The sequence below is a fragment of the Macrobrachium nipponense genome, chromosome 24 (assembly GCF_015104395.2).
Source record: "Macrobrachium nipponense isolate FS-2020 chromosome 24, ASM1510439v2, whole genome shotgun sequence".
In the NCBI taxonomy this organism is placed as follows: Eukaryota; Metazoa; Arthropoda; class Malacostraca; order Decapoda; family Palaemonidae; genus Macrobrachium; species Macrobrachium nipponense.
Window position 1 is genome coordinate 46,969,939 of NC_061091.1, and position 23,938 is coordinate 46,993,876.

At 42.0% G+C, this 23,938-nt stretch overlaps 1 protein-coding gene across 1 annotated transcript in view; it reads left to right on the forward strand.

Moving 5' to 3' along the window:
* LOC135205599 (uncharacterized) overlaps positions 1 to 23,938 on the forward strand; it is a 349,446-nt gene that overhangs the window by 187,043 nt on the left and 138,465 nt on the right. The window contains exon 8 of the mRNA XM_064236373.1: positions 5,424 to 5,555. Coding sequence (XP_064092443.1) covers positions 5,424 to 5,555 — 132 coding nt within the window. The remainder of the gene's footprint in view (positions 1 to 5,423; positions 5,556 to 23,938) is intronic.

Sequence of the window (23,938 nt, forward strand, 5' to 3'; positions counted from 1 at the left end):
TGCTTTTCTCACTAAGGCTGTCTCTCCTTCGCAGAGAGCCACCTTGCTGTTTGCCCCTCTATCAGAGCATTTGTTCCCTTCTCAGTTGGTGAAGGACATTTCACATTCGCTAACTGAGAAGGCGACGCAAGATATCCTCAGGCAATCATCGAGGTAGAATAGGCCTGTGACCAATGAAGAGAAGAAAGGGGCTCGTCCACCGCAGCAGCCCTTTCGAGGAGGCCCTCCTGCTAGAACAATATCCAAAAGAAAGACTACGGAAAGAAGAGGAAGAGCTTCCTTCCGACCCTTTAAAAAGGGGAAGTGAGAAAGTGATCCTCCAAACACCAGTAGGTGCCAGGTTACAAGAATTTGCGGAAGCCTGGGCAAGCATAGGAGCCGACACATGGTCCATGTCGGTCATCAAGAAGGGATATTATATCCCATTCAAGGACAGCCCTCCCCTGACATCAACACCGAGGGAACTGTCCGTCAGATACAAGGACCCTGTACTGATGGATACTCTTCGTCAAATGGTGGAACACGTGGGACAAAAGGGCAATCGAGCTGGTACTGGACCACAACTCCCCGGGGTTTTACAATCGCCTTTTTCTAGTAGCGAAAGCTTCGGGGGGATGGAGACCAGTACTAGGTGTAAGTGCGCTGAACAGATTTGTAGAGAAACAGAAGTTCAGTATGGAAACGTCTGCTTCAGTCCTTGCAGCCCTTCGCCAAGGAGATTGGATGGTGTCTCTCGATCTTCAAGACGCCTATTTCCACGTCCCGATTCATCATTCATCGAGGAAGTACCTTCGTTTCATGATGGAGGGAAGGATCTATCAGTTCAGGGCCCTGTGTTTCGGCCTGTCCACGGCTCCTCAAGTCTTCACAAGTATAATGAAGAATGTGGCAAGACATCTACATCTGATGGGAATAAACATCTCCCTATACCTGGACGACTGGCTCATCAGGGCCAGATCGCAGAGACAGTGTTTGGAGGACCTTTCAACGACATTAGACCTGACAAAGTCGTTAGGATTGATCGTGAACCTCGAGAAATCTCAGATGATCCCCAGCCAGAACATGGTTTATCTGGGGATTCGGATGGATTCTCGGGGTTTTCGAGTGTTTCCTGCTCAAGAGAGAATATCAAAAGGTGCTACAGTCTCCAGCTTCTTAGAGAAGGAGCGCAGTTCAGCGAGGGAATGGTTGAGCCTTCTGGGGACCCTTTCCTCGCTGGAACAGTTCTTTCCTCTAGGAAGACTGCATCTCCGTCTGCTACAGTTCTTCCTGAAAAGGAATTGGAATTGGAAGACAGGACAGCTCTCCGATACATTTCTGATTCCTGTAGAGGTGAAAAATCACTTAAGGTGGTGGTTACCCCCTCTAGAGGAAAACAGAGGTGTGTCCCTGGAAGTTCGGAACCCGAACCTGATATTATATTCAGACGCGTCGGAGACGGGTTGGGGTGCAACCTTAGGATCGAGAGAAGTGTCAGGCACCTGGTCGGAAGAGCAGGCGTCATGGCACATAAATTGCAAGGAGTTCTTAGCCATTCATCTTGCTCTAAAGGGCTTCGAGCAGATAGTCAGAGACGGGGTAGTGCAGATAAACTCCGACAATACCACCGCTCTGGCTTATGTAAGAAAACAAGGAGGGACTCACTCGCTCTCTCTCTACGAACTGACAAGAGACCTTCTTATATGGGCGAATCAAAGAAACATAACTCTACTGACAAGGTTTGTCCAAGGGGAGAGGAACGTGAGAGCGGACAGGCTGAGCAGGAGGTTCCAGGTCCTTCCCACAGAATGGACCCTCCACTCAGAAGTGTGTCAGATCCTTTGGTCTCTTTGGGGGAAGCCTCAAATAGACCTGTTCGCCACGTTCCTCTCCAAGAGGATAGACACCTTTTGCTCTCTGGCAGACGACCCCAGAGCTTTTGCAGTAGACGCCTTTCTCCTTAATTGGTCCGGACTGGATGTTTATGCTTTTCCCCCATTCAAGATCCTGGGGGAAGTGATCAGAAACTTCGTGGCCTCGAAGGGGACAAGGATGACTCTGATACCCCCATATTGGCCAGCCCGAGATTGGTTCACAGAGGTAATGGAGTGGACGGTGGACTTCCCCAGATCTCTTCCAAACAGGACAGATCTGCTCAAACAGCCCCACTTCGAGAGGTACCATTAAAACCTCCCCGCTCTTGCTCTGACTGCCTTTCGACTGTCGAAAGACTTGTCAGAGCGAGAGGGTTTTCTCGCAAGGCGGCAAGCGCAATCACTAGAGCCCGCAGATCATCTACTATGCGAGTATACCAATCGAAGTGGGAGGTGTTCAGAAGTTGGTGTAGGTCGAAGAAGCTGTCCTCCTCCAATACCTCTGTGACTGAGATTGCAGATTTCCTTCTTTTCTTGAAGGGAAATCGCATCTTTCTGTACCAACCATCAAAGGATACAGAAGTATGCTCTCGGCCGTTTTCAGGAACAGAGGCCTAGATTTGGCTAACAATAAAGATTTGCACAATCTCATTCGTTCTTTTGAAACTTCCAAATCAAAAGAACCTAGAGTTCCGAGCTGGAATCTGTAAGTGGTCCTAAGATTTCTGTCTTACGAAAGGTTCGAACCACCTCATAGGGCTTCCTTTCGGGACATTACGAGGAAGTGCCTGTTTCTTTTGTCTCTCGCTACGGCGAAAAGAATCAGTGAACTGCACGCCCTTGAGTCAAGAGTGGGCTTCAAAGGAGACTGCTATTTGTTCGTTCCAGACTCTTTTTCCCTCGAAGCCCTGGCCCAGGAGCTTCGAGGTAAAGGGCCTGACTAGCCTAGTAGGTAGAGAGGCAGAGAGGTCTCTTTGCCCGGTCAGAGGGCTTAAATTCTATCTGGACAGAAAGAAACAGATGGGGGGTTCGCAACACGGTCTATGGTGCTCGGTAAAGGACCCCAAAAGACCGATGTCGAAGAATGCCTTGGCCTTCTTTGTAAGAAGCGTAATTACAGAGGCACATAAGAACTGCCCAGATGACACTTTCAAACTCTTGAGAGTGAGAGCTCACGAAGTAAGAGCTATCGCAACGTCTATTGCTTTCCAGAGAAATATGTCGCTTAAGAATATCTTGGAAGCGACATATTGGAGGTGCAACTCAGTGTTTGCATCTCATTACTTAAAGGACGTGCGCGTAACGTACGAGAAATGTTTTTCTCTAGGTCCGTTTGTGTCAGCGGATACGGTCCTGGGTATTGGAGCAAGCGCCGATCCTTAATTTTGTGTACGTAATCCTCTCGTTGGATACGTTCTTGACTTCCTGCTGGAAGACGTGTCAGATGTCGCACAGGCGGCCGTCGCTTCGGTTCAGTAAGGAACTCTAGTGGTATCTGACTATCAGAGGGGTACAAAATTTTTTTTTTTTTACTTTAGTGTGTGCGTATTGACTGTGTATTTCGAGTTATGGGTTGTTTGTGAAGAGTTTGGGGGATAACTCTTGGCAATCTTAGAACTAACACAGGTGTTAGGATCGGGTGATCGGGATCGGTTGTGTGCTCCTTAAATAAGGCGTGTTGTCATATAAGTGGATTAGCACCCATTGACAAATGCCAGTCAGGCTCTGCCGAGTAAGTGGATAAGACCCCATCGACAGACCCACAAGAACTCTTGGCCACAGATCACTATCTCGCTAAGGCTCTTGAGGTGAAGCAGACTCCTAGGCAGTAGCCACGAAGTCTTCCACCTAATCAGGTAGGAACCAAGGTCTATAAATACCTACAACATATGTTGTTTACCTGTCTATTCAGTAGTTAGCTGTCTCTTACCCTCCACCAAAGGGTGTCAATCAGCTAAGTATATATCTGACAGGGAAGTTGAATGTATGAAAATAATATTGTTATGATACAATAAAGTTTCATACATACTTACCTAGCAGATATATACGATTGATGGCCCACCCAGCCTCCCCTCAGGAGACAGGTGGAAGAGAGAAAATCTGATAGAAAACGGGAATGGTTCCTAGTCCTGCCACCCAGGGCAGGGCGGTAGATCACCTGACCTACCTGTAGTGAGTGCCGCGAAATTTGAATTTCTGTCGGGGACGACGGAGTCTATAGCTAAGTATATATCTGCCAGGTAAGTACTATGTATGAAAATTTATTGTATCGTAACAATATCATATTTGCAATTGCACATGATATTAGAAAAAGTTTAAAGAATTTTCTATACCTTCCACATGAAGTTGAAAGTGAATATTTCCAACTCTGTGCTGGGCCTCTTCCAAGATACTCTTAAAAATATGCGAATTTTACCAAGTTATTCATGTTTTTTCCAATAATTTTGTAAATTTTTCTGTGAAATTACAATTACAGCTCACTCTATATCATAACAATGGGAACTAAAATCATTACCAAATACTGAGGACTGTATATTTATGTACTGAGATGTACTGAGATGGGGAGATGCAGTATCTTTTAGTGGGTTATACATGTTTCTCTAATACGTCTTCGTGTTTTAGTTTTCAAAATTACAATTATAGCTGACATACTGTTGTACAATATAAGAATTAAAACCAACAGCAATCCCTGGGTACATATATTTATGTGCAAATATATGATGGACTTCCTGGATGGAAAGGTCCAGTACATTACCTTATGAAATCTCAAGCCATACTGATCTCCCTCTATCTTTCACTGAGGTACAAGTGTTGCTGTAAAGAGTTGCCATAAGTTAGAAGTTGAACATTATTCTCGCAAAATTCATTCATACTCTATGGTGTGAAATATTTATTCTCCCTTGAGGTGAACCGGATCGAACATCTAGAGCTATTATAATGCCTCACATGATCATGCCTGTCTTGTAAGGATTAATGTTCCACAGGTGGTTAAGATTTGGAATCATATATATGGGTAATTTATTTTAATAAATGTCGTACATAATGGCATGGGTAGTCATATTCACCACAAAAATGCTTACAGATAAACAACAAGCATGTTGGGAATTGAGAGGATTTGTAACCCAATTATTTTCAACTTATCATTATATTTGACATAGCCCAAGTCCAAGGGTGCAGAGTACTTGAAATTCTCCTGTAATTGTTTTACCGGCTTTGTACCTGCAAAATCGAGAGGAATTAGCGGTAATTTCGGAAGAATTCTTCTATCATCCTTCAATAAAGTTACTGATCCTAATACTGTATTCTGTACAGTGATACTGATCGCTTAAAAAAAAAAAAAAAAAAAAAAAAAAAAAAAAAGTTAAAAAAAAAAAAAAAAAAAAATTTTTTTTTTTTTTTTTTTTTTTTTTTTTTTTTTTTAAGGGTCCTTCAGTAACTAGGATGTTGCTCCCCACAAGGTAAATATGTTGGATAACAATTACTCTCACAACAGATTGTTGTAAGAAGAGAATGCAAATGACATGGAAAGAATGTAAGGAATTTTGTACAATATTTATTTTTCTGTTTCAGATGTAAACAAAGTTGTTATAGATGATTCTTTAACGGATGGCAGAGTCGGAGTTGCGGCCTTTGTGATGAAAGCTGAATTTAAAAAGCTGCTGCTTGACAGACCCAGAAAGAAATGGGAACCACTAAACCCAGGTATGGTCACTGTCAGGTTTTGTTCTGCGTGTATCCCTTTAGCGAAGTAAAGGATACCCAGTATTAATTATGTTTTTGTCTTCATTTTTTAATGCTCTTGATGTTTAAAATTTCAGTGACTATTAAGCAACTTTAGAATTATAATGATCTCTATGTTAACCTTACTGAAAGATCAAAATGGGTGACAGAAAAGGTGAAATGCAGAATGGACAATGTTCTATCCTCTGAGCTGCTGGTGTCCTGTCCTACTCCAAACCTTTCACCACCCTAAACACATTTATTAAGAAGAAAAAAGTGATGCAACAATTCAGTGGATTTCATTTATCTTAAATTAGTGAATGTTTTTATGGGGAATTCATGGATTAAGCTACACTGAAAAAACTTTTCTACCCTTAGGTACACTGGTTGGACCAAATAAAAAAAAAAGTATTTTATGTTGAGTATGTAACACAAAATATTAAGAAAATCAACAGGTCATCTTATTTTAAGTATTTTAACATTGCTTTAAATACCTTAAGTTGGTAGGAGTCTTTGAAAAGAGTAAGCTAGTCAATGCTGGTGTGTCCATAATAATGACTTGGGCAAATAGAAGGGGAATGAGTAAATCATGGCATTTGTTTTACAAATGGATTACTTTTCCATGGTCATTTTTACTAAAATTATGGTGTACATATCTTGAAATTAGTTAAGCGATACTTCTGTCATACATAGTTAGAGTTTAATACAAGGTGAACTGAGCACAGTAACAATTCAGTAAAATATCACCAAACCTCTCTGATTTGTGAAATAATTGTCCAAATGTGCTAATTTCTGTTCCAATCCCATTGACTTGGTGTTTTGGAACTGGAGTTGCATGTATGACAAAAATGGCGTGTTGGAGATTACAGTTGGAGCACAGTAATCAGTTAATTACTGAGAAGTTCTGTATTGAGCCATGTGTATTCACTTGAAATGCTAAATTAAACTAAAATGTACTACTAAAGGTGATATTTTGTATTTTCTTTTACATTGGTAATCAGTACTGTGAGAGCTGAATTAACTAGCTCAGTGGTCTGGCTATATTACCAAATGAATTTACCCTGAAAATGAACTTTTAAATGAATGCTCAGACAGTATTCAGCAAGTGTAACTCCATCTTCAATACCAAAGTCAGATTGACTTGAATTCCCCATCTTCTGTTCCTTGGCCATGATGATGATGTCAGTCATCCCATGGCATTTGCATGATTCCATTCAGCACACATATCACATATCACTGAGTAAGCTTGCATACCTGAACAGATGTTACATGAACTATAGTTGGCTTCCACTCCAGAATACTCAATGTTCGAATCAACCTTGTAATATTCATCCCAAGCAACCTTTTGAACAATATTCTAAGAGCATTGATGAGGTTCAGTGAAGGACAGTGCAGTTAGAGAAAATGAGTAATTGATGCTAAAAAAATGAATAAGTGATGGCCAGTGAAGTCTTGAGGTTTTGGGAGTTTTATGCACTTCGATATCATATAATCATCATTATTAGGGGACAGGAATTGGTATATTACATGAAATTTGTAGCCATTCCTTTGGTCTAGTTCATCATGCTTATTTATGCATGCATGTATGTATGTATATGTATGTGGATATGTAAGGGAAGCATTTTATGCAGTTGTAAAAGTTAATTCTTCATGCACATTTATAAAATGAAGTATATCACAGTATATCAAAGCATAATGTACATGGGCCTGGTAAAGTCTATTTTAGACAAGATCACAGTCAAGAGGTTGCAAGGTTTGGTGCAGTGTTCAGCTGGTACTTTACATCAAGATATCTTAAATGAAATTCAAATATATTGTCTGACTGATTGACAATTTTATCTGTTAAGTAAAGGCCTTGTATAATATGCTATATTTGCTTGCTGCCTGACTTTTTCAGGTAAGAAATGTCTTGGTTAAGTTTCTAAATACAGTAACAATATTAAAATTGCATAAAAAGTTGAGGTGGCTGGTAAATGAAATTTCAGTGTTATCTGCCAAGATGATTAACTTGTGAACATTGTGAAGGTTTTTAGTTTTCTATTAAAATAAAACTATTGTGCACACTTTCTGTCTGTCCATCCACACTATTCTGTCCACACTTTTTCTGTCTGTCCCCAGATCTAAAAAACTACTGAGGCTAGAGAGCTACAAATTAGTATTGTGATTATTCACCCTCCAATTATCAAACATAACAAATTGGAACCCAATAACCTCAGTAGTTTTTATTTTATTTAAAGTTAAAGTTAGCCATGGGTTGTGCATCTGGCAGTGCTTTCTGGAAGCACGTGACAAACCCACACTACCGCATCTGGTGAGCAACTGAAACATTACCGGTCATAGCTGATGGTTAATACATAATTATACGATGTACAGAAAACTCAATTGTGCTGAAGAAACTTCTGCATATTTTTTACTTGTAAATTTGGGACAGATACTGCAAAAAAGACCCTGCCACTAATTGCTGAGTTTTCCACTCTCTCTGTTTTTGGAGGGCAGCTGCATGTATATTCTAAATTCTCTCCATTTTTTTTCAGGATTTATTTAGGAAAATGTTTGTTTTGGCTGTGAGTTAATATAGAGTTGTATTTTGGCCATTTTTAGTTGTATCATGAAATAAAAATGGAAAAATGGTGTTTGCATTGTTTGGAAGGGTTCCTTTGTTCCCTCACCCTCCATAGTCCCCCATCTTTTCCATTTGATACTGGTTCTGCTTCCCCTGTCATTCTTGCTGTCATGTGAATAGCTGTTGATTATCCTATACTTGTACAGAACATTGCATTAACCTGCCTTCATTCTGTTATACTAGGTTATATGTAAATGTAATGTAGTCTTTGAGATGTTTTTAGTTATGTGATCAGTATTGGCCAGCCTACATTAAGGGCCAAAATTTCTTGTATCAAACACTTGACATGAAGTTGTAAGTTAAATGAGATAAAGGTATTTTATTCAACTTATAAAATATATTCCTTTTGCAAACAACCTTTGATGCTGAAGAAAATTATGCAGTCTTCAGTGAAATGATCCTTTATGTTGAAAAAGTGGTAACATGCTTTCAAGTATGAAAATATTTTCCATGTATTTTTGCTGTTATGACTCTTGACTAAAAACTTGAGACAATTTGATTATCATCTTCAGGTTGTGAGTGACATTGATTAGATAAAGTTGTTGCTTTAGGTAATTGTTTTGTCTTTTTTACAACTTAATGCAACAGAACCTTTTGGCATGTGAAAATGTATAGCTTAGTACACAGTTGCACCACCAGGACTGAAGTGTTCCTTAACTGGCTGTTAAACTACCACTTTGTTAGTAATGCGCTTGGCTAGAACTAGGTGGCTAAAGTCATGGGCTGTTATTGTACTCGGCCGTAAGTTAGCTTTCATTATGTTGGAATTTTATGAAATGGAAGATATTTGGTATGTATGTAAGGATGATTTCTTAAAGTGGATGCTTGATCTCTTTCAGAATTGTGTGAATTATGTAAAATTTTGAGGTTAGGTTCATTTGTATATCACATGATAAGTAAAGATAAGTACGCCACCACTTTTTATAGGATTTATTTGTTTTGTAAATTAGATTATAGTTTTTGATGAATTCCACATGTTAATGGAGTTTGCTTAATTTTATTGCAGTGCTGTAGAGCTGAAGATTGAATTTTGTCGCACTAATTCATAATGAGTATACATTCTTAAAGAACAAGCTGGAAGGTCATGGTCATGCATAGCAAACTATCACAGAAGAAATTGCTAGATTTTTAAGGATGAAATGAAAACAGCAAAGAAGGAAAATAGAAATGCATTTACAGTACAGCCATACTTAGACTTAACCGTGATAAAATAGCATCCAATTACTGATAGTACATTCAGGGGTAAAAGCTTTGGGTCTTAGCAGATGTCAAGTCACACATCACCTTTGATGTAGGTTCAATAGCCAATAATTGTGCTACCTACCATAAAGTAGTATAGGGTGTACAGCAACCCTGTAACACATTTATGTACTGTAACAAAGATTATATTTTTTATTCTTTAGTTTTTTAGGTGTGATTATATTTTTTATTCATTAGTTTTTATAGGTGTATGTACTTTATTTATTACCAAAAGTGTATTGTGCATTATAGGTAACCTGTTTCACCATAAACTCACTCATTTTACTTAGGAATGCCCTGCAATATTTCCAGTAGAGAGATTCCACCTGTACTTGTATGGGGTGGTTTTTGTGGCACAAACAGACTGCAAGCCACTTTTATATATTCATTGTTGCTAGATAGAACGTCTAATGATTATGATGTGGGCCATAGCATTCCAGGCTTGAAGCTTTGAAGGGAGAGCATTCCAAGAAACTCTAATATTGTACTACCTTAGCCTGCTAAGTGAAAACAAAATAAAGGCAGTCCCCCCTTTATTGGGGGGGGTTTCCGTTCTGATGACTTGATGATAAGTGGAAATTGTCAATAACAAAAAATTGGCGATTTTTAGAGTTAGACAAGGCCAGTAAAACTGGATTGCCGATAACCAAGGCCGCTGTTAACCAGGACTGCATGTATAAGGATTTTCTTAAAGTGGTGTTGTATTGTCAAAGCATAATTTATGAGATTATTTAATTTGGGATGAATCTTACCTACTGTTAAAGTTACCTTATATCTCCGCACTGATAGGCTGGTCGGCATTCAATCAAAAGATCAAGTGGCTGCCCGGATGACTTGTCTAGTACACCTGTTCTCCACAGGTGTGCTTCAAATGTTTAAGCTTGTCAAAATTTTCCTTGCTGCCATTGTGTATAGGCACTTGTTTGTATTTCATGGTTGTTTGCTGATATCACAGTACAGGCAGTCCCTGGCTTACGACGGGTTCGGCTTACAACGTTCCGAGGTTACAACGCTTTTCAATTATATTTATCAGATATTATTTCCAGGTTTATGACACATGTTCCAGGGTTACGGCACCTACACCGCTGATCTGGCAGAAGAAATATGACTCCAAAAATGCAAAATAATCAATATTTGAAGGGTTTTTTTATGAGAAATGCACTAAGAATGCAGTTTACATAGTTTTTAATGCACCCAAAGCATTAAAAGTAAGGTTTTGAGCTTACAACACATCTCAAGAACGGAACCCCCGTCATAACCCTAGGACTGCCTGTACTGTACATTTATTTTTCTTAGAATGCTTCCACTGGAATAAGTCTTTAAGAACATTAGGTTCTGTAGGAATGATTGCTGTGTTAGCAGGATATTGATTTTTTTATGAGATACACTCTGCTTAAGCAGGCTGCAATGGTATCAAGTGTTATCTTGAGAAATGTGGGGAAGTAAGAACTGTCTGTTCCAGTTCATTAATATAGAAGAAGGGAAGCAGATAGGTCGCAAAAGCAATTATAATTAGCTCAGATTATCAATCTGTCATTTCTCCCCTTCATGAGGTCCTTTGTCTTTAGTTATCCATACTCAGTCTAAGCTTTTCCTTTTCTAATGCTTTAATTAGTACTGAGGCTTCCTATTTAGCTCTGCCTTCTCTTCACTTTCAGTTTAGGAAAAGTATATTGAGAATTTAGAACAGGATGTAAACCTTGTTTTGGTCAGTACAAGGTTTGTCTGAATTGGCTAGGGAACCGGTCTGGGTCCCCCCATAGAGTGCGATCAAATTTGCATTCCCTTATAAGAGGTAAGGTGTCGGTGCCCTCACACATCTGTAACCCGAACCTAGGACTGCCCTGTGACAGTTGGAAGAGTCCGGTGCCAGGAAACCTGGTTGGTTCTTAGGGCGATGTGGTTCTGTGCCCTCCATCACCTCTTCCAACTGTCACTACGCAGTCCTAGGCTCGGGCTACAGATGGGTGAGGGCACCGACACCTTACCTCTTATAAGGGAATGTAAATTCGATCGCACACTATGGGGGGACCCAGACTGGTTCTAGCCAATTCAGACAAACCTTGTACTGACCAAAACAAGGTTTACATCCTGTTCTAAATTCTCAATATACTCTTCCTAAACTGAAAGTGAAGAGAAGGCAGAGCTAAATAGGAAGCCTCAGTACTAATTAAAGCATTAGAAAAGGAAAAGCTTAAACTGATTATGGATAACTAAAGCCAAAGGACCTCATGAAGGGGAGAAATGACAGGTTGATAATCTGAGCTAATTATAATTGCTTTTGCGACCTATCTGCTTCCCTTCTTCTATATTAATGAACTTAAGCAGACAGTCCCTACTTCCCCACATTTCGTATAATGAGTTGGCTGAAAGATCGTGTGTGACTTCTGCCATCGTTGGCACCTAGTATGAGATTGTTAGCACTAATAGGACTAATTATATAGGTATACCCTGTTGACAGTTTTATTAAAAATAAGTGTGTCTAGAGAGTATTGCTTATTCTGATGTTATGTCAACTCAGTCAATTATTTAACCAATCTCTTCGTCTTTTGCTCATTCTAAATCCTTCTTTGCTAGCCTATTCATCATTCTCTGTCAAAATGTATTTGTTTGTTCTGTACATGCTTTTTCTTTGTCTATTGGCAAATCTCTTACTTCTGCCTCAATTAATGTTTCTCTTTCCAAATCTACCATGGTTACAGTATCTTAGTTTGTTTCCAAGCTAGATATTATTGTATGCCACCCCCTTTTGGGGTAGGGTAGGGATGCAGACATTTGAGTGTCATTTCTCACTTGTGCCATTGGCGGAAGATTTAACTTCACGAAAAGCCAATGATACCTTTTGAAAATGTATTATTATTTTTTTCTCTAATTTTTTATGATAAATACGAATAAACTTTTTAGTAACCCTTGGCCCCTTGATGGACAAAATTCGGCACAGTTGATGACCAATGGAAATTTATCCCTGAATCTCCCTCTGTCAGTTCAAGATAATAATGCAGCAAAGAACATCCAGTTCTAAAAAAATTTTATGATCTTAAACACCTGGCAGGGCCCATAGAAATTATACAAAAAAGTTAAAACCAATCAGAAGATACAAACATACTAACAATAGAACCATACGTTACAGAAAAAGGAAACAAAACTGATACGCAGATAACCCACATCAGGCAAGGTCCAAAGAGAAATAGAAATTATCGTCTTAATCCAACACTGGTGCATTTTGATAATCTTTTTGGACCAGATAACTGGTCGAGATTTCTAGTACTTAAAGCTGAAAATAAAATATCAACAGCAATACTAGAAAACAAATTACGTATTGAACATATGTCCAACACAAGAAATGGAATGCCGATATATTAAAGAAAATGGATAGTTACTTCAGGTAACCATGAAAAAACAGTCCACCACCTTTTTTAATATAAAAGAAATAAATGGCACAAAAATAACAATAATAAGTCATGAAACATTAAATTATATACAGGGCACAGTTATTTTACCCGACATTGAAGAAGGACTACCCTCAAAACAATTGATTCTTGACTCCCTTAAGTTAAGATACAATAATATACATGATTTAGAAGTCTACTCAGTTCCAAGTAGGAGAGATAAAAATAAACAAATTAATATTGCAAAAATAAAAGTTAGAGGCCAAGATCTCCCACTCAGAATAAAAATTTTTGGACAAAATAGAGAAGTGCGTCCATCTATACCAAAACCACCTCAGTGCAGTGCACTCAATGTTCAAATTATGGGCACACATACAAAAAATGCCATAATATAGCAGTATGCGCAGTGTTTGCAGCAGACATCCATACTATTAATTGGAAATGTAAATCTCCAAATTGTGTTAACTGTGGACAATCCCATAACACATAATCTAAGGCATGCTCCTTTTATCAATACAACACAGAGCTCCAGTTGTTGATGAATAGAACAAGAATGTCAGTCAAAGAAGCTAGACTCAAGCTAAAAGTAAGAGGAGTCAGTAGTCCATCTAAAAACCACTCTTTCGCAAATGTAACTAAAAATCTAAATATCGATCACATTAATGATAAACAACAAGATAATATAAGGGTACAAACTGATTCTCATATCAATAATGCTGAACCCCAAAACAAGCATGATATATCCACCAGTACCATTACTAACATAGAAGATTCAGATATCCATGGAAAAGAACTTCCAATGGAAGAGGAGTCAAATAATAATAATGATAATTGAACTAACAAAAAGAAAAGAATACAAGAACGACTACCTAAGGGAAAAAAGTGTTAATTGAAAATTACAATCAAGCCAAAGAAACTCCAACTTCACCAGGAGAACATTTTAAAAAAGATATTGTACTAACCTCATCACAAGTGGAAATGCACAGTTACCCTCAATCCCAATCAAACAGCTAACATCTGGACAGTAAAGAATCAATTAATCACTCTTTACAATGCCCATCAAATAATACTAATGAAAATTGTACCAATAAACCGAACCAAAATATAACTATCACTCCCAAATATTCCATTAACAACAACAAAACAAATAATCCCTCAAAGCAACAGTCCTTATCACTACAGAAAAGGACCAATAGAATTACAAAACCAGAAATTTCTAAAGCTAGATCAAATTACTTCTGAAGCAATAATTAACCCACCATTGTGGGTGTATTGAGTGCTTCGCAGGTATATATAACCAACTAACCACCAAGACAGAGGACACAGTACGAAATTGTATAGACAATTTTATTAAATTCAGGAAATGCCCTTTAACACACCAACATGAGAACAATTTATGTTCTGAATCCTTAAAATACAAAAATGAAATTATAAAATAAAAAATAGACATTAATATTTAATTATGAAAAACAAACAACTGCTGAATCTAATAATCAGCATACAAATACATCAATAAAAAAAGTCACAAAGCAATTTGAAAGCCTTGCTGGGTGCCAAGTCATGACCCTAAGCCTTCTTTTGAGCTTCCTCTGTTGGGCCATGCCCTGTTTGTCTTTTTATAGCTACACACCTTTGATCTTAACAATAGGATACTTTCCAGCACCTAGTTGGATCCAATTAAATCACAGATGAAAGCAAGGAATCTTGTGAGATCTGGTAACTCGTGCATATATCGGGTGAAGAGTGGTAAAGGACCACGCACCATATACCACAGCATCAGTCTTTCTTAAAACCACCTGGATGAGAGTTGTGGTTGACCTATCTCGGCCTTTACCCAGTTCATTGCCCGTTTTCGCTTGTGTTTGAGTGTGTTTGTGTGTGTGTGTGTGCTGTTATTATGGCTTTTTCTGTTCCTTCTCGGCCTCGTCAACATATGTGCCCTGGAACTCTAGGTTTTCCATGTTCTGGTTTTTTGGCTTCGTCTGCGACGGATCCACATGTCCCTAGTAGTAGGTGCCGTTCTAATGTTTGTACAATAATGAATTCTTGCACGGAATACCGTGCCTGGCCTAGAGAGCAGTGGAAGTTATTTTATAGTAAGAGGGAGCATCGTATTCCTGATGCTTCGTCTCCTGCTGCCGTGTCACCCCATGCTAGTGTTGTGCCTTTGTCCCCTTCCTTTTCTTCCATCGGTTCGTCGTCGAAAGTATTGGGAGGCCCTCAGGCTGATTTATATAATGTCGCCCCCTCTTCTTCAGAAGTTAATTTGGTTCCCGATAGGGAGAAGGCTTTTTCATCAATGTCTTTTATTTCAGATTCGAAGGCATCCAAACTGGCGGCGCTCTGGGGGACGCTTGGGCTACGGGACCCACCCTCCTTGGAGGGTTTGCTGATGCGCTTCTTGGATGCTCGCTACACCCCTCCTCATGCTATCCAGGCCCTCCCCCCTCCTCCTGGCCTCGTCTTCATTGGTAGCCGAGGTCAGCCATATTGTATTGCTCGGCCAGTGACCATTGTCACTCTTCGAGTCAGAGGGAAGCCATGGCGTCAGCCCCACTAGTGGCGTCACAGGTCAGCAATTTTGTATTCCTTCGCCAGTGGCATCTGCTTCCCGTTCGGATCGAGGGGAAGCGTGACGTCATCGCTGCTTATGATGTCACTTCCATCGATGACATCACTCCCAATTCTCTCCGTTACGCTGCCTTGCTCGTCTGTGTCGTCATTGTTTGCTGCCGTGACGTCATCTCTGCTATCCAGTTCGCTGCATCTCCCTTCCATGTTGTCGGCCCCTTCTCTTGCTGATCCATCCGAGGCTTTATGCCAGGCGGTTCTTAAGAGATTGGACTCTGTTTTAGAATATAAGTTAGCTGCCATGTCGGCTGGGAGGACGAAGCAAACGTGTTGCGTCGCCCCTGCCTCCTGCAAAGAGATTGTCTAAGGAGCCAGTACTGTCTTCCTCTTCTTCTCCTCCATCTCCGCCATGTCGGTGTATCAAGCGTTGGAAGACTAAGGATTTGGCTTTTCTTCATCTGCGAGTGAGGAGCAGCATGCCCGTTTTCCTGCAAGTGTTGGTGTTACTGAGAGTGTTAGTGTTTCTTCCCCTGTGCAATTTGCAGTGGCTGCTTCGTCCTCTGCATCGAGTCGCGAGCGTGTTGCAACCTCTCATGTTTGTGCATGTTGCAGGTGCTTCTGCTTCTTCTCCAGGGCCTATTCATCACTGTAAGGATCTCAAGGTGCCTGTCAAGAGGTCAAAGGTTGTGAGTGCAGAGTTGGTGCAGCAGGGGTGTTTGCTTGCCCCTCTCCCTGCTACTTCCAGGGGTTTGACTCTGAGGGATTCTCATTATATCTTGAGTGTTTGAGATTCCTCACTTAAGCACATTCGTATGTCTGCCCTGCACATGCTCGTATGCAGCCATGTTAGAGAGTCATTTGTTGGGAGGGTGCGTAGTGATATCCCTAGTGTTGTGGTTGGTTTGTCAAAGGCGTTGGTGCTTGGATCCAACCCAGACAGGTTAGTTGGTGTTTCGGGCTGTTTGGCTGCTGGTTCTTTACACGAAGAAGGCGCTTTAGATAAGCCTGCACATCCTTCTCGTCGTTGGTCTCCGTTGCTGGAGCAGGAGGAGGGAGGCACGTAAGAGTTTTTGTCTTCCTTTACAGAGTCGATCTCATTCATGGGTTCAACAATTTGGAGAGTGGGACTTAGGCTTGGTCGTCTGTCACTCCTTGTCAGGGCATGTCCAATTGGTCTTACATAAGGTTCATGACTCTATTGCAGATTGGGACAGATTGCTTCGCTCTAGGGGCTCTGCCAAGTTGCTTCTCCTGCCTCTCATGAGGCATAGGAAGTACTATGCTATGAACTCTGCATATTTGATGTCGCGTCATCTTAACCTGGACGTCATTCGGCTGAAGCCAGGATTGACTTTGAGCAGGTGAGGTCGGTGGCTCCGTCCTTGTCTCCAAGGGATGCCTCAGTGTTAATTTATGGGCTAACCTTCTTATGATTCGAAGAGATGTGGCTTTATGTAGGATAGAAAGATCAGTTGACCCCGAGTCCTTGCTGGCATTGAGGAATGGAGATCTTTTGGAGTCACAATTTCTGTTCCCTTGGACCGAGCTGGAGGATGCGATAGACCAGTGCTGGGCTGACACCAAGGACAGATTACTGCACCAGGCTGTTTCTAAGTCAGAGTCTCTTCCTTGGAGACGTCCGGCTCCTCCTCCTCCCCCTACCCAGCAGCAGTCATGAAGGTTGTCGCTTGGTAGGCTGTCAAGGAGTTTGTTTTCGGCAGGGCCTCCCTGATCGTTCCAGCCTAGGTCAGAGGACCAACATCACTTATACTCCTGTTCTGTATTTCTTTAACACTTCCCTATCTGTATAGTTTGAGCACTGAGCCTACCTGACACCCAAGGTGTCTGGGAGCGCTTGACAATGCGAAAAAATAATTATTTCAAAAATTCAGCAAAAATAGAAATTCTATGCCAACAACATTCATTTTGCTGTCCTTTTTTTCTAAATGTTTATATTTTATGGTGGAATAGTCAGAATAAGAGTCCCAGCCCTCTAAATAGGAAAAAATGCGAGTTATTTAACAAATAAACAAAAAAATCTTTACTTATTTTTATATTTTCATTCGTAACCCAAAAACTATGAAAGTCAGGCAAATGAATTACTTATTATGAAAAAACCAACAAAATTCTCTAAATATCGACATATAAAACAATGGAAAACAAATAAGTCCAGCTGGTGAAAAAATTGATAGAAAAGAGGGTAAGAAACAGAGCGCTCTGCCCGGTGTATGGTGAGAATTATCGCTAGCAAAAATGTTTTTTTAAGGGCCCTATCTCTGTTATTTTTCATAGAATTTACTTTGTAAATATATGAAAATGTAGAGGAAAGGTTTAGGAATAAAGTGAGAGTAAGAAAAATGGCTTTGGTAATGGCAACAGTTTCATTTTGACATTATAAGTTGATCGAAACAAAAAAGAGATTTTGACAAAGGAAAAATCTATTTCTGGGCAGTGACCTGTGTCGCCCAGTGAAATGTTCCTATAGTACTCATTTCTAAGGTATAAATATTGCTAAATATACAAGAGAAAAAAGCTATATGGTTATGCCAGAGTTTCCTGGCTTGCTAACCCTTAATTAAGGGTGTCGGTATGGAAACTGGGGCGTGTGAAACCACTATCAGAGGTCCCCTGCCAATTAGTCTCTTCCATTCTCAATATCCCCCGTTCTACAGAGGAGCTGTTCCAGGCTATCTACCGCCCGCTACTGCTACAACTAGCGTCCTGTCCGCCATTCCTGTGAATAGCACCCAAGCTCGGGCCAGTTAGGGTGAGGAAGATAGAGGAGTGGGTTTCACTGGGCGACACAGGTCACTGCCCAGAAATAGATTTTTCCTTTGTCAAAATCCCTTTTCTGGGCCTAACCTGTGTCGTCCCGTGAAAATTGTAATTAATTCTACAGTACTTTAATAAAATTAATTAATTCTACAGTAATTTTAATAATTTCCTTAATTCTACTGTCCTTTCCCTAATAAATAAATATAAAGTTATACAATCAAAATTCTGGTAAGTTCAGATTAAATCCAACACCCAAATACAGGATATTTATATATACAGCCAATATCAGTATGTACAATACAGGAGTAGGTCCAATGTGCAATCCAAGTGAAAACCAAGGTCAATTGTGCAATCCAGGTAAATAACCAAGGTAAAGGATAAGAATGCTAGTGAGGCAGGTAGAAGAGAAAGAACTAAAGAGAGATATAAGCTATTAAGACTACAGTGGACCCCTTGTATTCACGTTCTCCGGATTCGCAGACTCACACATTCGCGGATTTCTCTCGGGAACGTTTCCCTGCATTATTCGCGGAAAATTCGCGCATTCGCGGTATTTTTCTATGAGAAATATCCACAAATTCCTGGTTTTTGTTATCAATTTCATCATAAAATGCACTTTTTGTGATAAAACTATTAAAAAAACCAAGTATGAAAATTTTTAGTGGTTTTTCTTAAGTTTTAACTAACAAAATAGGCTGTTTTTAGCGTTTTTATAGGGGTTCCAAACATTTGCGGATTCTAACTATTCGGGGGGGGTCTGGTACGCATCCCCCGCGAATACGCGGGGACCATTGTAGTTATTTTACCATGGCTAGCCTGTGTCAGGGGAAACCACGTTCCCTGCTGCCACTGCCGGGTATTTAAGGGCCTCTAAAGATTTTAGGTAGTGGCGTTTAAATACTGTCTGTGATTTCCAGCCCATATATTTTTTAAGATCATCGAAGTTCATGTGATGAAAGTAATTAACTGAGGTAGCCACTGCTCGGATATCATGCACATGCGGAATTGATTCCGGATTGGCTTGTTTGATAAAATACAGAATTTGTTGTCTGATTGCTTTTAGGGAGATGGTTCCACCATTCTCTCTAATAAAGGGCCTGAAGACTTTTTGGAAGTTCTGTTTAGATAGGATCTCGGCGTGTTTACTGGACATAGAGATAGATCCTGTGGAAGTGGGACAATCTTCCATGGGGACCACCTATTTTGTGGATCCTCGTTCTTAGCCAAGAATTTCCGATCTGGTAAAATCAGAACTTCTCCAGATGGGAGGAAATCAATATGATTTGGTTCTCTGGAAAGGGCCGACAGCTCAGATATTCTGGCTCCTGATGCCAGACTTACTAGGAATAATGTTTTCCTGAGAAGGGTTATATAAGGACATGATTCGTTGACAGTGTCTGAAGCTAGTTTAAGTACATCATTTAAAAACCAGTAGACCGTCTGAGGTCTATTCACTGATCTTAGTCTAGCACAAGCTCTGGGGATAGATGAGAAATATGAATCTGTCAGGTCAATATTAAATCCAAATTGGAATATTTTCTTTAAGGCAGATTTGGTTGTAGTAATAGTAATAGCTGCTAGACCTTTTTCGAACATTGTTCTAAAAAATGTAACTGCCAGATTCGTAGTCATCGTCTGTACCTTTGAGTCTTTTAGAAAGGTGGCTAGCTTCTTAACTGCTGAATCATATTGGCGCAGTGTAGATTCTTGTTTGTCTGATTCTAGGAACGGTGTTTAGGGGATCAATATTAGCATTCTTCTGTGCCGCAAACTTCATGAAGTCCATAGAGTAAGGGCATTCTGAATCCCTGAGGTAGCTGACTAACTGCGTCAGTCTTGGGTTGGGGATCCGCCGGGAGCGGAGTCCCAACTCCACCAGTTAGCGGGAACCAATTGCTCTTGGGCCAGTTGGGAGCTACTAGCGCAATCCGCCCTTTGGAAGAGCCGAGTTTGTTCAGGACTTTCAATAATAAATTTATTGGAGGAAATAGGTAAATCCTCTTCCAAGTGTTCCAGTCTACGTATTGACATAACGTCTGTGGCATAAGCCAGAGGGTCCAGATTGGGGGCCATATAACATTGCAGCTTGTGGTGTGATTCTGTGGCAAAAAGGTCTACTTGAAGCCCTGGCACCTGTTGGCAGATCCAATTGAATGATTTTTCGTCTAAGGACCATTCCGATTCCAGCGGAGTTGTCCTTGACAGTGCGTCTGCCACCACGTTCCTCACTCCTGCCAGGTGAGTAGCTGACATGTGCCACTGGTTCTTTGCTGCTAAGGAGAAGATTGCTATCATCACATGATTTATGTGGCTCGATTTGGAACCCCCTCTGTTTATGCAGTGGACTATCACTGCACTGTCTAATACTAGTTTGATGTGGATTCTCTTCGCTGGAGAGAGTTTCTTCAGGGTCAGAAATACTGCCATGGCTTCCAGTACATTGATATGCAGCTGGCGGAATGTTACCGACCATGACCCTTATACTTTTTCGTGCTAGGAGTATCCTCCCCAGCCGCTTAGGGAGGCGTCCGTGAGAACCACCAGGGCTGGCGGAGGGAATTGTAATGGTATTGATTTTGCCAGGTTCTTGACTTCTGTCCAGGGACGGAGTCTTTTCCATAATATCGGCAGGATCCGGGAAACTTTGTCCCGAGACTTCCTGTTTGCTCTGGTCCGCCAGACCCGGTTTATATCCTTCAGTTTGGCTTTTAATAGAATGTCCGTTACTGACGCGAATGGGAGTGAACCTAAGATTCTTTCTTGGTTCCGCCGAGACGTCTGTTTGCCTTTGAGGAACTGTCTTGTAGCCTTCGTTATCTCCCTGCGCTTCACCGGCGGGATTGATAATTGGTATGAGTTCAGGTCCCATTGTATTCCCAACCACTGAAAGCGTGGTGCCGGAGTCAGCCGGGATTTGTTCCTGTTTATCTGGAATCCCAAGTATTCCAGAAAACTTATCACTTTGTCCGTTGCTTTGCGGCATTCTTCGGCGTCTGTGGCCCAGATAAGCCAATCGTCTAGGTAGGCTACTAGCATTACCCCTTGAGTTCTCAATTCTTGTACTACTGTCTCCGCTATCTTTGTAAATATTCTGGGCGCTATGTTGAGCCCGAATGGCATCACTTTGAAAGCATAGGCCCGTTTGCCTAGTCTGAAGCCTAGGAAGGGACGGAAGTGTCTTGCTACCAGGACATGATAGTAGGCATCTGTAAGATCTATAGAGATGGTGACGGCCCCAGTGGAAGTAAGGTCCGCATCTGCAAGACGGTTAGCATACGGAACTTGTCGCAATGAATGTATGAGTTTAGATGGGACAAGTCTAGGATTATTTTTGGCTTGTTTGAGTCTTTCTTTGGAACGCTGAACAAGCGCCCTTGAATTTCAAGTATTTGACTTCTGTCACTACCTTCTTTTGAAGAAGGTCTTGGGTGTACTCTATTAAGTCCGCCGTTGGGTTTTGGTAAAAGCTGGTTGATGGAGGAGGCCTTTCTTTCCAACTCCATCCCAGACCTTTTGATACAATACTGTGGGCCCAATTGCTGAACCTCCAGTGGTTCCGGAAGAGGTACAGCCTCCCTCCTACCTGGGGAGTCTCACTGGCTAGCAGATGGGCGACTTCCCCGGCTTCCCCGGAAGCCTCTGCCTCAGGTGGAGGCTCTTCCGCCGGCCCTGTGCCGGAAAGCTCCTCTGGCTCGGCTACCTCTGGCAAATCTGTTGTACCCTTGAAATACCCCTTGGGTTTTGAAGGTAGCGTTGAAGGCTGGGAGGCGGTAAAGGTGGCCGAGCTCTGGGGCTGCTGAGACGGCTGGCTCAGTAGCATGAATTGCTGTTGGGGTTGGGCTTTCGAGGTGGAGGGTTGGTTCAGCTGGGTTATCGGGACAGCCTGTACTACAGCTTGGAATTGGGTGGTTTGGAAGGATTGGAACTTCCTTGTCTTCTTCCTGCCCCTAGAATATGCTCCGGAGGGTTCAAACTTCCTCTTGGTAATGAGTCCCCAGCGTATCCTCAAACTCTTGTTTACTCTAGCTGCTTCCCCGAGAACCTCGTTTACGATGGTCTCCGGGAACAGTTTTGATCCCCAGATCGAGGATTTGGTGAGCCTATTCGGCTCGTGCCTGATGGAAGCATCCACCTGCAGTTCCTCCTAGCTACTGGGAAGTCATATATATCGCACTGTATGGTGTGAAGAAATGACTTCGTCAGGATTTTGAAGAGCGGTTCATCCGCTTATACCAGGGAAGTCATTTCTGTCATGGTGGCAGAATTGAGGGACCTGCTTAGCCTGCACCGCGCCTCGTACTCAGCCTTTACCATGGCTTCTGGAAGCCTAGGTAGGCGTTCGCTGAATTGTGTGGTTGCGCAGTCTGGACTGAGCTTACCCACGGAAAAGGTTGCTGGGGCATCTACCCAACATTCCATGCCTACAGGGAGCAGAAGGGAAGGCAAGTCTGTCTCCCGGAGTTGTGGCATTGGTTTTTCCTCCTTGGCCACTTGTAGTGTCAGCTCGACCACTTTTGAGATGCACGGGGTAGGAGTGTTGTCGCTCACCACGAACATTGTAAAGGGGCTCTAATGGGGTGATAACTTTGTGTTGACACATTCCCATTCTGTCAAGGTCCGGACCCAGGCTATTTGGGCCTGGTCCCTAGGGAAGATAATGGTCTCCTTCGGGACCTTATCCTCCCTTATCAGTGCCTCCTCTGTCAATCGGGCATAGCCCTGGAAGGGAAACTGGAGACCCGGCGGGTAGGATTCGAAATCCTCTACTGGCCGGGTTCCACATCCTTCGATCGTCAGCATACCCTCAGAGAACGGGGCATATGCTGCTGGCCTCCAAGGGTTGTTTTTTTTGAAAGGCGGTAGCTTCGAAGAGTCCGGCATTGCAAGGGGTTGCTGTGCATGCCCGGGCTGGAGCTGTCCTGCCATCAAGTTTTCCTGGAGCCCTGCCATCAAGGTCTCCTGGTTCCTTAGCCTTTCAGTAAGGGACTGAATAGACTGTCCTGATGTTTCGAGGCCACAGGCCAGTTGAGATGTTATCTCCTGGAATTTGGTTTGCACCAGGTCCCCCATTTGTTGCATCAGCATGGTGAAGAAAGCCACCGTATCGAAGCCAGGTTCCTGGGGTCTGGCTTTAAGGCCTCTTACTCTCGACCCCTGTTGTGGGGGAGTAACTCTTGCCAAGTCCGCCACCGGTTTGGGAGCCGATGGCGTGCTGGCGTGGCTTGTCTTAGGCTTAGGCTTTGGTAGGGACTTCTTAATAGCTGTCAGAGTGTCCCTAGTGGGTTTGACTTTAGAGAGCACCGAGCCCGACTTGTTGCTAACAGTCTTGGGCTTCCCGGTGAATCCCTGGAAGGAAGAAGTGGAAGAAGATTGAGACGGGCTAAAGGACAGAACTTTAGCCCGTGTACTACCTGCCTCACCGACATCCTTACCTTCCCCCTGGTTGTCGACAACCATGGGCTCATGGTCCAAGTTCATGGCTGCCACCTTTCCCAGAACCTCTTCGCCAAAACCCTCCGGGTCCTCCGGCAGGGCCTGGGTCTCCTCCCGGATCCTGGCGATGATAGGGGCCGCCAAGTCCGCCGCTACAGCTGCCGACCTCTTAGCATTAGGATATATGAGCAAGGCCAGCTCCTCAGACAGCATGTAGGGCTGCTTGGACTTGACGTTCCTGCCAAATCCTCTGACCCAGACCTTGAGGGTTGCCAACGCCGAATCCTTGACAGCTTGCCAGGTCTGTAAGAGATAGCTACATCACGGTCTAACCT